Source organism: Dromiciops gliroides, chromosome 2 (assembly GCF_019393635.1).
Source record: "Dromiciops gliroides isolate mDroGli1 chromosome 2, mDroGli1.pri, whole genome shotgun sequence".
Taxonomy (NCBI): Eukaryota; Metazoa; Chordata; class Mammalia; order Microbiotheria; family Microbiotheriidae; genus Dromiciops; species Dromiciops gliroides.
In genome coordinates this window covers 610,777,895-610,794,938 of record NC_057862.1, presented here as the reverse complement: position 1 = coordinate 610,794,938, position 17,044 = coordinate 610,777,895, and the positions used below count along the sequence as shown (strand labels likewise).

At 36.7% G+C, this 17,044-nt stretch overlaps 1 protein-coding gene across 6 annotated transcripts in view; it reads left to right on the top strand.

Moving 5' to 3' along the window:
- EML4 (EMAP like 4) overlaps positions 1–17,044 on the top strand; it is a 167,047-nt gene that overhangs the window by 67,151 nt on the left and 82,852 nt on the right. For all 6 annotated transcript variants that reach the window (XM_043984396.1, XM_043984399.1, XM_043984398.1 and 3 more), the window contains exon 2: positions 6,458–6,640. In XM_043984396.1, the coding sequence (XP_043840331.1) occupies positions 6,458–6,640 (183 nt within the window). The remainder of the gene's footprint in view (positions 1–6,457; positions 6,641–17,044) is intronic.

Below are 17,044 nucleotides of genomic sequence, written 5' to 3'. Positions count from 1 at the left end.
ACTGCTGTTACCTTTCAAGATCCTTTTCAGTCCTGGAACTGTTAGAGGTTCCTCTCATGTGGTGTCACCTTCACATTTCATAAGCTGTATGTATGTCATCTAAGTCATTAATAAGAATGTTTAAAAAGACAGGGCCAATCACTACTTTCTCAGTCTAGCCATCCACCCAATGCTGGATCCATCTGATTGTATTATCATCCAATTCATATCTCTCCACCTTCTCCACAAAATAGTATGAAAAACTTTGCTAAAATCTAGGTATACTATATCCATACCATTTCCTTCATCTCCTAGTTTAGTAATCCTGTCAAAAAGAGAAATGAGGTTAGTTTGGCATGACCTATTTTATTTTTATAAAAGTGTTTTATTATTTTCCAGTTACATGTAAGGATAGTTTTCAACATTTGTTTTCATAAGATTTTTAGTTCCAAATTTTTCTCCCACACTTCCTTCCCTCCCCCCTTCCCAAGACAGAAAGCAATCTGATCTAGGTAATATATGTACAATCACATTAAACATATTTCTGCATTAGTCATATTGTGAAAGAAGAATCAGAGCACAAGGGGAAAACATCAAAAAAGAAAGGGGATAAAAAACCAAAGTAGAAACAGTATGGTTCAATCTGCATTCAGAATCCACAGTTCTTTTTTCTGGATGTGGAGAACATTTTCTATCATGAGTTCTTTGAAAATTGTTTTGGATCATTGCACTGCTGAGAAAAGCCAAGTCTGTCACAGTTGATCATCATACAATGTTGCTGTTACTGTGTACAGTGTTCTCCTGGTTCTTCTCATCTCACTCATCATCAGTTGATGCAAGTCCTTCCAAGTTTCTCTGAACTCCTCCTGCTCATCATTTCTTACAGCACAATAGTATTCTATTACATTCATATACCACAACTTGTTTAGCCATTCCCCAATTGATGGGCATCCCCTCAATTTCCAATTCTTTGCTACCACAAAAAGAGCAGCTATAAATATTTTTGTACATATGGTTCCTTTTCCCTTTTTTATGATCTCTTTGGGGAAAAGACCTAATAGTGGTATTGCTGGGTCAAAGGGTATGCACAGCTTTATAGCCCTTTGGCCATAGTTCCAAATTGCTCTCCAGAATGGTTGGATCAGTTCACAGTTCCACCAACAAGTATTAGTGTTCCAAATTTTCCTTAGTTTCTCCAACAGTTATTATTTTCCTTTTTTGTCATGTAAGCCAATCTGATAGGTATCAGGTGGTACCTCAGAGTTGTTTTAATTTGCATTTCTCTAATCAGTAGTGATTTGGAACATTTTTTCATATGGCAATAGAGTTTGATTTTTTCATTTGAAAACTGCCTGTTCATATCCTTTGACCATTTCTCAATTGGAGAATGATTTGCATTCTCATCAGTTTGATTTAGTTCCCTTTATATTTTAGAAATGAGGCCTTTATCAGAAATACTGGCTGTAAAAATTGTTTCCCAGCTTTCTGCCTCCCTTCTAATTTTGGCTGCATTGCTTCTGTTTGTACAAAACCTTTTTAATTTAATGTAATCAAAGTCATCCATCTTGCATTTCATAATATTCTCTATCTCTTGTTTGGACATAAATTGTTTTCCTCTCCATAGATCTGAGAGGTAAACTAGTCCTTCCTCTCCTAATTTACCTATGGTTTCACCCTTTATGGTGTTAAGGGCTAAAATTCTAGCTAAACTGTGTAAAATATCTAATGAGTGGTCGCCAATAAATTATAAGCTTTAGCAAGAGTTAGACTTTTAAGCATTTATTAAGGAGAATAAGAGTTTGGTAAAGAGAGAAGAAAAGGCCTAGATTCCTATCTATTAAAGGGAAAGCACATTTCTAGCTCCCCTCTCCACCAGCGTCCTCAGGAAAGAGAGTGAGACCGAGCGCCAGTCTCTTCCTTCCTCCTCCCACTAGCCCGTGTCACTTCCTGATGCCAAAGAAGAGACTCCTGGTCTTGCCCTCAAAGACCTTCGCTTCATGGGTGGAACTCTTCTACAGTAAGTCTCCAGCAGGTGGCGTCATTCCAATCGTTACAATGGCATGACCTATTCTTGATAAAGCCATGGGGACTATGTAATTACCATTCTTCTTCTAGATGTTGGTCAAGCCATCTCTTGAATGACACTTTGAAAATTTTCCCAGCAATCAAAGTCAAGCTCACTGGCTTATAGTTTGTAGACTATTCTTGTCCTAATTTTGAAAATTGGGACATTTGTCCTTCTCCAATTTTGTAGGTACCTGTCTCATTTTCCATGATCTTTCACATATCAGCAGTGGCATTTGCTAGTTCTTCCAGTTCATGGGGCTATGGCTCATCTGGGCCAGGTTACCTGAACTTCTCAGTGGCATCTAGATGATCTTTTACTATTTCTTTATCTGTTTTGAGTATCAACTCTCATGTTAGTTATTTTCATTATGTCATTTCCCAGTTAAAAGTCATTATTCTTTACAGAGAAAATAGAAAAAATAAAAATTAAACTTCCTTGTCTTGTCAGTTATCATTGTTTCATCTACCTCAATCACAGTAATGACCATGTTACTCTTTTGCCCAGTATACTTCATTGACTCTCTGTTACTTTTAGGATTCAATACTAACTTTTCTCTTTGGCATATAAAGCCCTTCACAACTTGGCCAAGCTTACCTGTCTAGCCTTATTACTTCTCTTCACATGTTCTGTTTTAGGTTTTAGCCCAACATGCCTTACTGCTGTTCCTCCAAAACGAGATTCTATTTGCCCTTTCTTTATCAATACATACATGAAATTCAAAGCACAGGGGAAAAAATAGTCAAGAGCAAGAAGAAGCATAACATAGTAGATTAAGAGCTGTACTTGGAGCCAGAAAGACTTGTCTGTGTTCTAGTTGTTGTTTGTCCTTTGTTTTCTTTTTCTTTTCTTTTCTTTTTTTTTTTTTTTTTAGTGAGGCAGTTGGGGTTAAGTGACTTGCCCAGGGTCACACAAGTAGTAAGTGTTAAGTGTCTGAGGCGGGATTTGAACTCAGGTACTCCTGACTCCAGGACTGGTGCTCTATCCATTGCACCATCTAGCTGCCCCCTGTCCTTTGTTTTCAAGACAACCACTGACATCAGGGGTGATGTCTTGACATGAGCCTTAGGTGGATTTAAGAATTAAGTGAAGTTGTAAGTTTCAGTCTTTCTTCCCGAGTCATTGAAGTCCAGTGGCAAGACAAAAGTCAAGATGGTTGGTGATAGCCCAGGATGCCGTGTGTTCAGTGCCTAACCAAAGCTCTAAGAGCTCCATGACACCGGCTTCAGCTGCCTTCATGGCCATTGGAGCAAATTGTTCTCATCCTCCCTGGGGGAAAGTCTTTGCATGCTTGGGCTAGACATCCGTCTAACTCAACAAGAGGTTTAAGGAGTGTTAGTTACCCTCAGCCTGGTTCATGACGTCTGCTGAGACAGTTTACTGGGTTGTGGCCATTGTCCATGCTACAGCTCCTTAGAGCCATAGGTAAGAGAGTTGGGTGAAGGTGTGTGCCACAGGCGGACAAGCAGCCCTGAAAAGTGCTCACACCGGAAGTGCTACCCTCCCTGAACACCCCGCAGCTCCCAGCATAGACTAAATGTGGGACTCTTAGCAAATCACTTAGCCTTTCAGTGCCCATCCAACTCCTACAGACTGAATTGCAAGAAAGGTCTGAATCTGTATTAGTAGGTAATTTTCTATTGGGAGTTTCCTGTAACAGTGGAATCACAGGTACAGTAAATAGGTGTATATAAGTACAGTTATCCCTTCCACATTGCAGGGGTTAGGGAAGCAGCATCACTGTGATCTGGAAAATCTGTGTACAATTTTTTGGCCCTCCTTCATACCAAAGAAGTTTGAATTGTTTTCTTTTTATTTTATGGGGTTTTTACAGTATCTTATTGTAAAATTTGGGTTTAATATTTGGTCATAATTTAACTTTAAAAATAAAAATTTTTTAATTAACTTTAAAAATAAATTGTGTATATTTATGTATTAAAAGATAAAATATGTTGATATTATACAATACTATTATGCATTTCTGAGTTTCTAAACTTTTTCTATGTTGTCTGCTGGTCTTTGTCATCTGTGGCTTCTGCAAAACTCCCCCAAATTTTCCCATTTAATTTCTTGTGCTGACCTGCATCATATCAAAACCATGATGAGGAAAATCATGACGTAAAAGGGATAACTGTATGTTTACATGTATACTTTATGTATACATAAAAATATAAATATATGTTTCCATGTTCTCTCCCTGTATGGAATGGAAGCTTTTTTGAGGGTAGGACTTTTAAAAAATTAACTTCTTTTTTAAAATTCTAATTTTTTTCCTCCTCCCCAGAAAAAATTAATAGTGTCCTTGAAAAAAATCTGATATTAGCTATGTCCAAAAATATCTATTTTATTCTGCATATTTGGCTCATCATTTCTTTGTCAGGTAGGTAGCATTGTGGGTAGCATTCTTCATCATCTGTCCTCAGATATGGTTGATCAGAGTTCTTTGGTCTTTCAAAATTATTGGTTTTTATAATGTTATAGAGCAGGAATTTTTAAATTTTTATCCCCAGCACCAGTATTCCTGACTCCAGGACTGGTGCTCTATCCATTGCACCATCTAGCTGCCCCCTGTCCTTTGTTTTCAAGACAACCACTGACATCAGGGGTGATGTCTTGACATGAGCCTTAGGTGGATTTAAGAATTAAGTGAAGTTGTAAGCTTCAGTTGTAAGCATATAGGAATAACTTAATGTTTGTTGATTGATGACTTCTCTCTAAACATCAGCCTTCTTTCTGTTCCCACTTCCACTCTGCTTGTTCAGGCCTCTGTCACTTTGCTTTGTGATTATTGTAATGCCCTCATAGTCATCTTCCTGATCCCAGGCCATTCTTCAAACTGACGCCAACAGCTCCTTCCAAGTGGTCAGTGCTGAGTAGTGGAGAGAGTTTGAGTGTCAGGAAAACCTAGGTTCAAATTACATCTCTGATATTTACTAGAAATGTGACCATAGGTCAGTCATTTAACCTCTCCAAACCTCAGTTTCTTCATCTGTAAAATGGTGACAATAATAGTGCTTACCTCACTGGGTCGTGGTGAAGCTGAAATGAGTTTGAAGAGTAACTTTACACATCACAAGCAGTAGGATGTTAGTAGAGGCATTCTAGTATTAAATACTTTGTTTAATTAAATTGTATTTTAGCAACCTCTGAATGATTAATAATTTCTATCTTATATTCAAGCTTAACGGAAGCATAAAGGAATGCATTCATTTTCTTGTTATTGCAGACATAATGCAATGTTAGGCATATAACATATTTAGAATTTATAAAATTCTTCCTGGGGGAGGCAGTATTACAAAAAAAAAGATATTTTTGTATGTTTCAAGGCAGTCATACATGTGACCAACTATTATTACTCTCTTTAAATATAGATTAGCTAAATAAGGTATAGGCAGTCATAATATCTTTACTAGCTTGACCAACAAGATTTAAGGAACAGGTTTTTCTTTTCTGTTTTCTAACTGGCATACTTAGAAAAGCACTAGACTAATACTCAGAAAGCTCTGCTAATGGCAGCACCACTTAGTAGTCTATAACCTTGGGAAAGTCATATAACTTCTCTAAGCCTCAGTTTCCTTTTCATTAAATCAGGGGATTGGACTAAATAATCCTTAAGACCCCTTCCAGTTTCAACTTTGTCTGATTCAAATTTGTATTTGAATACAGCATTAATTAAATTACATTCTCCTCTATACACACACACACACACACACACACACACACACACACACACACACACACACACACACACACACACACACATATATATATCTCTGTCTGTCTGTGTCTCTGTCTCGCCAAAAAAGGGGAGGGGAGGGGGAAGAAGGTCTGTGTATATGTGGTTTGTACTGGGAATGCTGAGGGGAGAAGGTAGTCATACAAGGAGAAGGAGAGTTTGTGTAACACGGGGCTTTCTGGCCATTGGGTTTGTAGGAACTATATAAATAGGCTAATAGTTCATTCCAGGTGGAAGTAGACTGAGCAATCTACAAATCATTTCACAGTGTATTTTCATATATGAGGATGGTAATAGCTGAAAAAAAACTTACAGTGGCCAAAGATGCTTTGGAAAGTTTACTATCTTTATCACATTTTCTGAAAATAATTTCTGTCACATGTTCTGGAGATGAAGCAGAAACAATTTATGAATATCTATACTGTATATTATTCATTAATTCTAGGGAAAGTTTGATCAGGGAAATTTGTTGTTACATTAAGATATATTATTTATCAAGTTAATAAATAAATCTCAACTTGAACAAATTGAATTGAATCAATCTATGAAATTTTAGGTATTATTCTTCATATTTTCAAATTTTAATTTACCACCTGTATTTTCTCATGATTTCTGTTTAATTTAATCTTATGAAAATTATTTTAAAGTTACCTTTTTTTCTCTTAATATTTCAATAGATGACAGTATCTCTGCTACAAGTACTTCTGATGTCCAGGATCGTCTCTCTGCCCTTGAGTTGCGAGTTCAGCAACAAGAAGATGAAATCACAGTTCTGAAGGCAGCTTTGGCTGATGTATTAAGGCGTCTTACAATCTCTGAAGATAATGTGGTATCTGTGAAAAAAACAGTCTCAAGTAAAGGTAATTAAGTAGTAGGAATATTTCATTTTTCATTGTATTCTGGTTTCCTTTGAAATAGGTTATTATATTTCAATACTGTTTCTATTATTGGAATTATACATGTAAAATATATTCCTACTTAGGTCAGGTATCAATAAAAGTTCATTTTGAGGTTATATTGTTTGGGGGTTTTTTAAATCTTAAACTTATTCAAGGTTTTATATATTGGGAGTTAGATAAACATACTGAACCTTATTACCAATTCAAAATTTGTAATACTAGGTGCTGAGTCAGTTTATAACAAAGATTTTTTTTAAATGGTCTTGTCTGACAAGCTTAGCAATAATTAACCTACACATGAGCAGCAGATATTCCAAGCCCTTTCAAGGCCTGTCCTATACTATCTTCAGACAGCAGCAAAAGACATCATCACAGGCATGTCTGAGTAGGAAATGAGATTGTTTTGACTTTATCAACAGTGAGAGAAGTGGGCAAATAGCTATTATAAAGTTGTAGATTTAGAGCCAACCTACTCAGTTAGCGAGATGAGAAAACTAAGGTCCCAGAGAGGTTCAGTGATTTGCCCAGCATCACAAAAATAATAAGTAGAAGAGCTAGAATTTGAACCTGAGTCCTAGGCTCAAAATTTAGCATTCTTCCCACTATGACAGGTTGCCTTTTTTCCTTATTCTCTTCTGCTAATAAAGTAGGAATTTCTAGTTAAAATGACAAAATGAGACTTTTGAAAGGAGCCAGCTGTTTATCAAAATCAGAAAGAAAAACTATACTTTTTCTTAACACACACACACAGAAAAGTGGCCATTCAATTAATTTTTATTATTGAACTAAACAAACACCAAATAAAATGGACATTTTTTTAATCATAGTAGTACCAAAAAAAGAGGATTGTAAATGAAACTTCTTTCTTACATATATCTTGCTTTTCTTACCAATTCAGTTAAAAGACCAAAGAACAACTAAAACAGTGAAAGAACCAGATACAAAGCAATGATAAAAGAACCAATGCAAGGCATCCTAAGATTCATTTCCCATAAGCTACCTTCCCCCCACCCCCAAAAAAAGCCCATCACAAGGAAATTTATCATCTCAGAAAATGCTTAAACTTTGGTACTTACACTTCATCAGAACCCTCATTAGTCTCTAGCTCCTGATGGGAGCACTAGAGAGTGGGGCAAAAAACTCCTCACAAAGCCTACATATAGAGAGGGCTCAGATGCCCAGATAACCCTTTATTTCCCATCATTTACTTGCTTTAGATTCCACTTCAGAATCATCGGGTCCCCATGCCAAGTACTGTCTCTTCCCATTTTAGCTTCCTTTGGTGTGTTGTCTTCTCCCATTTGATTGTAACATTCTTCATTATAAGCTCATTTAAAGACATTTAGATTGTCAGATCATTAGACAATAATAGAGGGACTGTCTTTTCTCTCTTTTTTTTTTATTTGTATCTTTAGCATATATTTGCACAATGCCTGGCACATAGTACATGCTTAATAAATGTTATTGCATTGTAATAAATGTCTTTAAATGGATAAATTGTACATTTTAATTTTTTTTTTTAATTTTGGTATTGGATCTCCCTATCTTTCCCAAGCTAGAAATACACATTCATGTGGTCCATCCTATACTGATCAGCATGGAATATTTGACTTGCTCTGTTTTTCCAGCCTGGGCCAGTTTACTCTTTCTTAGGCAGCCCTCTGCTCCTTGGGGCTCACCGTATTTATGCTGGACTTAATGTGGTTACGTGATTGGCTTTAGCCACTACTACAATTTAGAACTCCTAAACTCAAATTACCCAGCAGCCTTAGCCGGTATTATAGACATGCACCACCATTCCCTGCCATATTTGAATGTTAAATAAGAATCAACATTTAAGAAAATCGCAAAAGCAAGTAGGATCTTATAAGAACTACACAATCAAAGAAAACAGAGCCAAAAGAATGTTATATCAGGAAGCAGCTAGGTGGCGCAGTGGATAAAGCATGGGCCTTGGATTCAGGAGGACCTGAGTTCAAATTTGGTTTCAGACACTTGACACTTACTAGCTGTGTGACCCTGGGCAAGTCACTTAACCCTCATTGCCCCGCAAAAAAAAAAAAAGTTATATCAGTTACTATATAACTAGGATTTATAATGCACTTTAAAGTTGACAAAGCACTTTACAACAATTATCTCATCTTATTCCCACAACAGGCCTAGGAGATATGTGCAATTATCTTCATTTTATAGATAAGGAAACTGAAGCAGATGGAGGTTAAGAGAGGTACCCAAGATCACACAGCTAGTAAATGTCTGAGACATATTTTTGCACTCAAATCTAACTCCAGGTTCAGCACTCTATCCACTATTCCACCTAACTTTGCTGTTGTTATTCAGTCATTCATGTCTGACTCTTCATGACTCCATGGACCAACTGTCCATTAAGGTTTTTTGAAAAAAGATACTGAATTGGTTTGCCATTTCCTTCTCCAGCTCATTTTACAGATGAGAAATTGAGGCAAACAAGGTTAAGTGAATTACCTAGGGTAGCACAGCTAGTAAATGTCTGAGGTCAGATTTCTGATTCCAGGCATAGTGCTCTCTCCACTGTGCCACCTCTCTGTCCCTCCACCTAGCTACCAAATGCAAAACTAACAATACATTTGTTAAATCCTTAATTAAGGTTAAAAAAGATGAGGAAAACAAGGACAGTTTGGGGACATTAAAGACTATATATTCATCTGTGGCATGAGATTAATAATCAGTGATAATATAAATTACAAACACAAGTACAGTCATTTTCTGTTTGCTTTGATTTATAAAACATTCTTGTTTTTTTAATTTTCTCATGCTCATTCATATATTTGAATATTTACGCTTGTCAATCAAAGCTAAAATATAATTTACACATAGATTTTTTTAAGCAAGTAACTCAAACTAGGAATTTTAAATGCTTTCAAAAAAAGAATGAGAAGGAAACAAATAAAATAACAAATATACAGAATATCGTAGAAAGAGTGATAATGTCAAAATCAAACAGTGGTTGAATTACTACAGTAGAAATGAGAATTGCACACAACATAGTACGGCTAGAAATATACAATAAAAAAATTACTGGGTTAACCAAGAAATTGATGGATGTGAATATGTAAGCAATAGGCCTTGAGGGGTAGGTCAAGGAAATCTCAGAATTGCTACCTGTTCTGAAATCACAGTGTTTTCTTTACTGTTTTCATGTATTTGTAAAGGGCATCAAGTCTGCAATGTACTACCTCCTCGTTTCTGTCTGACATTTAGTTGGTGTGCTGGCTAAAGCACTGGACCTAGAGTCAAGAAAACATGAGTTCACATCTAGCCTCTAACACTTATAAGCTGTGACCCTGAGCAAGTCACTTGACCTCTGTCTGCTTCAGTTTCCTCTACTGCAAAATGGGGGAAATGATAGTGCTTACCTCCCAGAGTTGTTTTGAGGATAGGTGAAATAATATTTGTAAAAAATGTGGTGCCTAGCACACAACAGGCACTTAATAAATGCTCATTTCCTTCCTTCTTTCCCTTCCTTCCCTTTAATTTCCATTCATTCATGCCCCTAAATGTCTCCTGTGATACTTAACAAAGGAAAAAGTGAGACAGTCTGCCACCAAGGATCTTAATATGCTACTGGAAGAAAATAACATATACACAGAAAATTAAAATACAAAAGAATTACATTGCATAGTAGATAATTTCCAAAGGTGAAAAGGGAGTGTGGGGGGCAGCTAGGTGGTGCAGTGGGTAGAGCACTGGCCCTGGAGTCAGGAGTACCTGAGTTCCAATCCGGCCTCAGACACTTAATAGCTATGTGATCCTGGGCAAGTCACTTAACCCCAATTGCCTCACTTTAAAAAAAAAAAAAAAGGTATGTATTCTAGGGATGGGAGATAGCCTGAGCAAATGATAGGTAGGAAATGGAATGGGGATCGCAAGTAGAACAGTGTATCTGGAATGTGGGAAGGTATTCGGGAGAGTCATCTTCAGTAAACCTGGAAAGACAGGCTGGAATCAGAGTGGAAAGGACTTGTAAGAAGGAAGCCCCTGGAGCCTTTTGAGCTGGAGAATGATTTGATCAAACCTGTGCTTTTGGAATATCAGTTTGGTAGCCGTGTGGTAGATGGGTTGTAGAAAGAGGAGAGTCTTAAAGAAGGCAGACCAATTATGAGGCTATAAAAATTGTCTAGAACAGCTACTCTCAAATTGTCCAGGAGCCCCTTTTCCAGAAAATTTTAAAGTTCAAAACTGTTTTTGTGATAATATTAAGATCCATTTCCAGTACTGTAAATGTTGATAGATATAACCAAAGGTATGCTGGCACTAGGTTAAACTGACTTGTGAAAGCCAGTTGTATGAGCATTTACACCTTAAAAATTGGTATAGAGCCCACTACCTTCACCACCTTAGAAATGCTACAAATCAGGGTTTGACTTATTGTTTTGATGATTGTCTGTACTTAAGAAAGTGATAGAGAAAATGTTAATAGTATAGATTAAACTTAAACATAAAAATGTATGTATTCCCCTCCCTCCCCAAAGAGCCACTTGTTAAAAATTATGAGCACATCATTGCATGTAATCCACATAAACAAAAGCTCTTTGGCATCCTCAATAATTTTTAAGAATATAAAGGGGTCTTGAGACCAAAAAGTTAGAAAACTGCTAGTATGAGAACTAAACAATACCTATTTGAACTTGGGTGATGGCTGTGTAAATGTAGAGAAGGGGAAAACATGAGATAATAATTTGGTGATAATTGGCATCTATCAATAAAGGCTCAGGTCAAGGGCTGAGTCCTACCCCAAACTTTGCCCATTCCACTTAGTTATTAGTACTTTGTTCCTCCTCCCAGTTAACTCGTATTTATCTCTTAGATCTCTTCACCAAAATATAAGCAGTCTAAGAACTGTCTTATTTTTGTTCTTTCATCTTTAATGCCTACATTAGTGTTTTGTACATAGTAGACATTTAATATTTCTTGAAATGTTGAATATTGTATTGGCAGTTATCATTGTAGAACATCTAACATTTAAAAAATTAACCCCATGTTTTGAAAACTCTCTGACTCCAATTCATGTAACATGATATTATGTGAGGACAGTGGCCTAGTGGTGTTTGTGAATTCTGAGTCCCTCTATTTACTTGAAACCCGTGCCTTGATCATTTTGTCTTTAACATGGATTAGTAAAAGATTATAGAAAAGAATTTAAAGCTCTTATAAATTAAGATAAACAGTTCATTTTCTGGAAAAGATGGGCTGGTCACATAGCAAGAGTGAGGCCAGAAAACCCATGTTACATTGGTCTCTGTATGTTGTCAAGGGTGCTATGAGAAGATCCCCAGCACATTAGGTGGACTCTCTGTGGCAGGTTGAGGAGAGAACATAGACAGAAGTCACACTATGAGGGGGCACAGCTAAATTGCCATTTACATTATCATAGGAAATATTCCAAATGAAATCATAGATCCATTGAAGTATTTAATAGCGACATTTTCTTTTGGTAGAAAAAAAAATGTACCCCTCTGAGTTATCTTTCCTGAATTGATATAGGAATTTCAAAAGTAATTCTTGTAATCATGTACAGAATTCCATTAATGTTATCATTGGCAACCCTAGACTCCATTATCATGGAACTTGTCTATATATAGACCACTATAGAAAGTGACAAGAAAAAAATGTTTAATGACTGTCCGCTCTTGGCATTTGTTTGTAAGTTTAAAAATAGAATAAGTATTGGAAATGACATTAGACAATATATGTGTGTAATGAAGATTTGGAATAAGCATTGTAAGCAAAGCTATATAATATATATTAAGTTTTAATTTTAGAACTTCACAAAACACTTTAAAATTAAGAAATTATTTGTAGAATTTTTTTTTTGCCCAACTAAGAATAAGTAAGGCTTTTTTTTCTCTATTTTAATTTAGTGTGAACTTTTGAATCCAGGTAAATTGTAATTTGTATTGTTCCATTTATCCTGTCATGGGTTATTTACATTTCGGTAATTATGCAAAGAAGCTGTGTTGAATTCAAATGGAAACAAATGTCTGTTGGCCCTATATTTACTAAAGAAACCACAAATTCACATTTATCTATGTTTTGATGTATTTTTATTTGGTCAAACATTTCCCAATTATATTAATCCATTTCTGGCACAGTTGGGAGCTTGAGGAGGGGGGATTTGTAAATGATGTAAAGAATTTAAAATAAAAATATACTCAAGGAATTTTTTTAATGCTCTTCTTTTCTTCTATAGTTATAGCATCCTTATTTATAAGTTTCAGTGGCAGAACTTTTAAAATAGCCCTTTGTGATTTGGATATTAAGGTACAAGCCCACTATTATGTCAGGCTTTTACTAGGTAATTATTGTATGCAGTATGATTTGACCTTAGATCTCTCTAAATGCATGTGATCAGCTATGTATTGGGATTGTAAGGCTCTGTCATCTTATAGTAGCACCATTCATCCTATTGATGAAAAAAATCAGAAACAAACTTAATTATTTCTCTTTTCTTATCTGTGTTATGTACTGTTTTTCAGTGTGCTGGAAACTTAAAGGCTGGGTGGCATAATGGATAGTGTGCTGGGCCTCAAGTCAGGAAAACCTGAGTTCAGATCCAGCCTCAGATATTTCCTAGCTATCTGACCCTGGGCAAAGTACTTGACCTCTCTTTGCCTTGGTTTTCTCACCTGTAAAATGGAAATGATAATAATAGTACCTTCTAGCTAGGGTTGTTGTGAGGAGCAAATGAGATCATAATTGTAAAGAGGGTGTTATATAAATGTTACCTATCATTATTTTTATTAGTTGGGTTAGAAGTTTCTCCTAAGCACAACATGCTAGGCCACTTGACTGGGTGGTAGTTGGTTTCCTTAGTAATTTTTAAATTGTTAGCCATGTAATTTTTAAAAATTATTTTCTCTGATAGAAAATGCTTCCTTTTTGACAGCAGTGAAACATTAGTACCATATGCTCATGCTACTAGTTGAAAATTTAGTCAGTGCCAAATAAAATTACCTGTATTGTGAAAAAGGGGGAAAGGGCTAAAGCACTTTTGGCTGTTGTTGACTGCCAGGAAGACAGATTGTATCACAGCTGGTGCCTGGAAAGCCCATTAGGACCCCTTGGGGGGTGACCAAATGAATGTAATTCGAGAATCTTGTCCAAAGGCACTGTGTGTGTGAAGACAGACCACTGGTACACGATCATATAAACTTAGATGAATCAAATTGTTCTCCTGAAGATGGAAGTCAAGTACTTGAACCAGGAAATAGCTAGCAAGCCAAAGATGGGAAGCATCACAAAGGACACTTGAGAAATGACAGAGCATACACTATAGTTAACCAGAGGCAAAAACTGAGATTTGACATGTTGTTTCTCAGTGATTAAATAAATATAAGATGACTAAGTGTCTGGAGATGGGGGTATTATCATTTGCGTCCTACCATAACCACCATTTAGTGAGGGTTTTGTTTTTTTTTAAGGGTGAGGGAGATTTGGGCATGTTTGAAGACACCAGGGAAGGAATCAGTTGATTGGGTTAAGATTAAGGATAGGAGGGTGTTGATTGAGGGAGCAATCTGTTACAGAAGATTAGAGGGTATGGCATCAAGAGCATGCATAGAGGAACTAACCTTAACCGGAAAAAAGGCCACTTCATTATCAGAGACTGGGGGAGAGGAGGAAAGAGTAGGAGATGATGACGTCAAGAGGCTTTAACATGAAAAAAAACAGAAGCTTAGAGTGGAAGGAGTACATGTTTCTGTAGTGTGTAATTATTGGTTTTAGTTTTTAAAAGCTGAGAGAAATGAATTAGATATAGTGATGAGATCATTCCAGGCAAAAGACTTGGTATAAATATAAAGATAAGAATTTGTTGGTAGAAGGGAGAAAAATAGATTAACAGGCCTGAAGTAGAAGGGGAATGTGGTGAGCTAGGGAAGTACTCTGATACCTTGCTTACTGTTTTAGATGTGACATGATAGAAAATAGAAAGCTTAGGAATATTCTTGAGTACAGTATCCAATAGAATGAAAAACCACTCAAGGAATGCTTCTGTACATCAGATTATTAGGGACAATTATGTGTTACAATATTCCCATCTCCATAAAAAGAAGAATTTTTTAAAAAAAGGTTACACATAGTAAAAATTAAAAGAAGGGAAGAATATTAGTGTTTGGTGACTCCTTGAGAGGTACTGAGGCAGCTGGTTGTTAGCCTGATAATGCAGAGAGATCTGTTGTCTTCCTCTTGTGTGTGTATGTGCACGTGCGCATATGTGTACACATTCATTATCCCTGATAATATGAAGAATAGAAGCATTCCTTGAATGGTTTTTCATCCTGTTAGATAAACAGAGAGATAGGTCGGTATATATGTCTACTGTGTATTTGTGTTTTGGGGGGAGGTATGTGTATGTATTTAAGGGTTTGAGAACTTCCCATTATTTGACAAACCTGATGACTACTGCCCAGTTATGGCGATTCACCTAGATACAAATTATATTGCCAGAGGAAGCCTAGAAAGTATTGGCAAAGATTAGAAAACTAGGGTGAAAAATTGAGGTTCATAACATAGTTGATCATTCTTCACTGCTCATTATTAAGGATTAAGGAATTCAGAAGAGAAAAACAGATTTGGAAAGTAAAGAGCTGAGAAAGGATCAAGTTGGTCTAAAAATGCCATTTGGACTTAACAAGCTGTACCTTAAAATATAGGAATAAAAGGTTCCTGTCCAGGAATATAGTATACCTAACAAAGCCTGGTAAAAATGTGTTTGCCTGTTCTCTTGGGTGTCTAATGAAAGGGTCTTTAAACTAGAATGGGGTGGGAAATGGGGGCAGAGGTAGGGAAAAAACTGCCTAGGCATATCTGCCAAGCTACATATGAAAGAAAATTGCCGCAATGTAAGAAGACTGGCATTTGGATCACCTAAATATTAATATGGTTCAGAATTCAAGAAAAGAGGAAGTAGTAAAGCCCTAGCCCCAAATGACCATACACAAACGCATGCTATATTGGCAAAAAAATAAGATGGATTAGAGGTTCTAACACAAGACCATAGCAAATTTGACCTCATAAGTATGCATAAGATTTGGGGTGAGACGAATGACTGAACTATGGACCTCAATTAGCTATCCTTTATTCATAAGTAACAGGGACTGGGGAGCATTGTACATAAAGATTATAGTCATGTGAGAATATCCAGGAATTAGGTGAGAGGAAGGCATGGTGGAGAAAATTTAGATGTAATGATGGGAAGAAACAGAAGTGGCTTTTGTCATTGGTTTAGCAGATGGTAATTTCTTGGCTTGCTTTATGATGGTTTCATCCTTCAAAAGATAGAGCAATCAACAAGGGGAAGTATTTTTAGTCAGATTCGCCAACAAGAAACAACTGGTTGATAGAGTAGAAATGATGAAGATTGGAGAGATGAAAAAAATTCCATCTTCTGTTTTGTGATAGAGGAGAGGAAGCTGGGGGTAGCTTGACATATATTCTAGATTTGGGGAAAGGTTTCAAGAGGGCGGGGGGCGTAGGATATTGTGGAAACAGGTATAATGCCAGTACTCTTGATTCGGGTTTGATGTTGGGATAATAGAAGGCACTCACAAATCATTGAACAGTTAACAAAGCAGGGTTTAATTTGCCCTAATACAGAAATGTAATGACAGTACAGTGGCATTTAACTTCTTTCACTGCAGTCCTCTTTTTCTCCATATGGAAAAGCATCTGGTCATCAGAGGAGGATGTGTTTACTCATAGCATCTTCAGAAATCCAACACTGAGGGGCCCCAACTGCCTATTGCCGGGGCTTTTTATGCCCTTGAATGACCAGGAAGCTACATAAACTGGGGACCTGATCCAGGGAGAGCTTTGATTCTTATTTAGGGAAAACATCCCTGGGATTATGAAAGGGGGGGTGCTGAACCCCTCCCCATATTGTGACGGATGGCGGGTGGCGGGGAGAAGCTGCATTAGGGAAATTTTGGTAAATATTCATCCTATCACGAGAAGTGAGCTCAGAGAGGGTGTCAAATTATCAAGAATAAAATTTCAGGGGCAGCTAGGTGGCACAATGGATAAAGCACCGGCCCTGGATTCAGGAGGACCTGAGTTCAAATCCAACCTCATACATTTGACACTTCCTAGCTGTGTGACCCTGGGCAAGTCACTTAACCCTCATTGCCCTGCAAAAAAACAAACAAAAAAGAATAATATTTCAGACAAAGAAAAATAATTCTGATGAGGAAGAAAAACTAGAGTTGTCTGAAAAGAACAATGTTATTCATAAAGATCTTAGATTTTCAAAAACTGGTTACAGAAGATATAAATAAGCAAGGTCAGGTAACAGGATACATATAAAAGTAGAATGGGTCTGTAAAAATC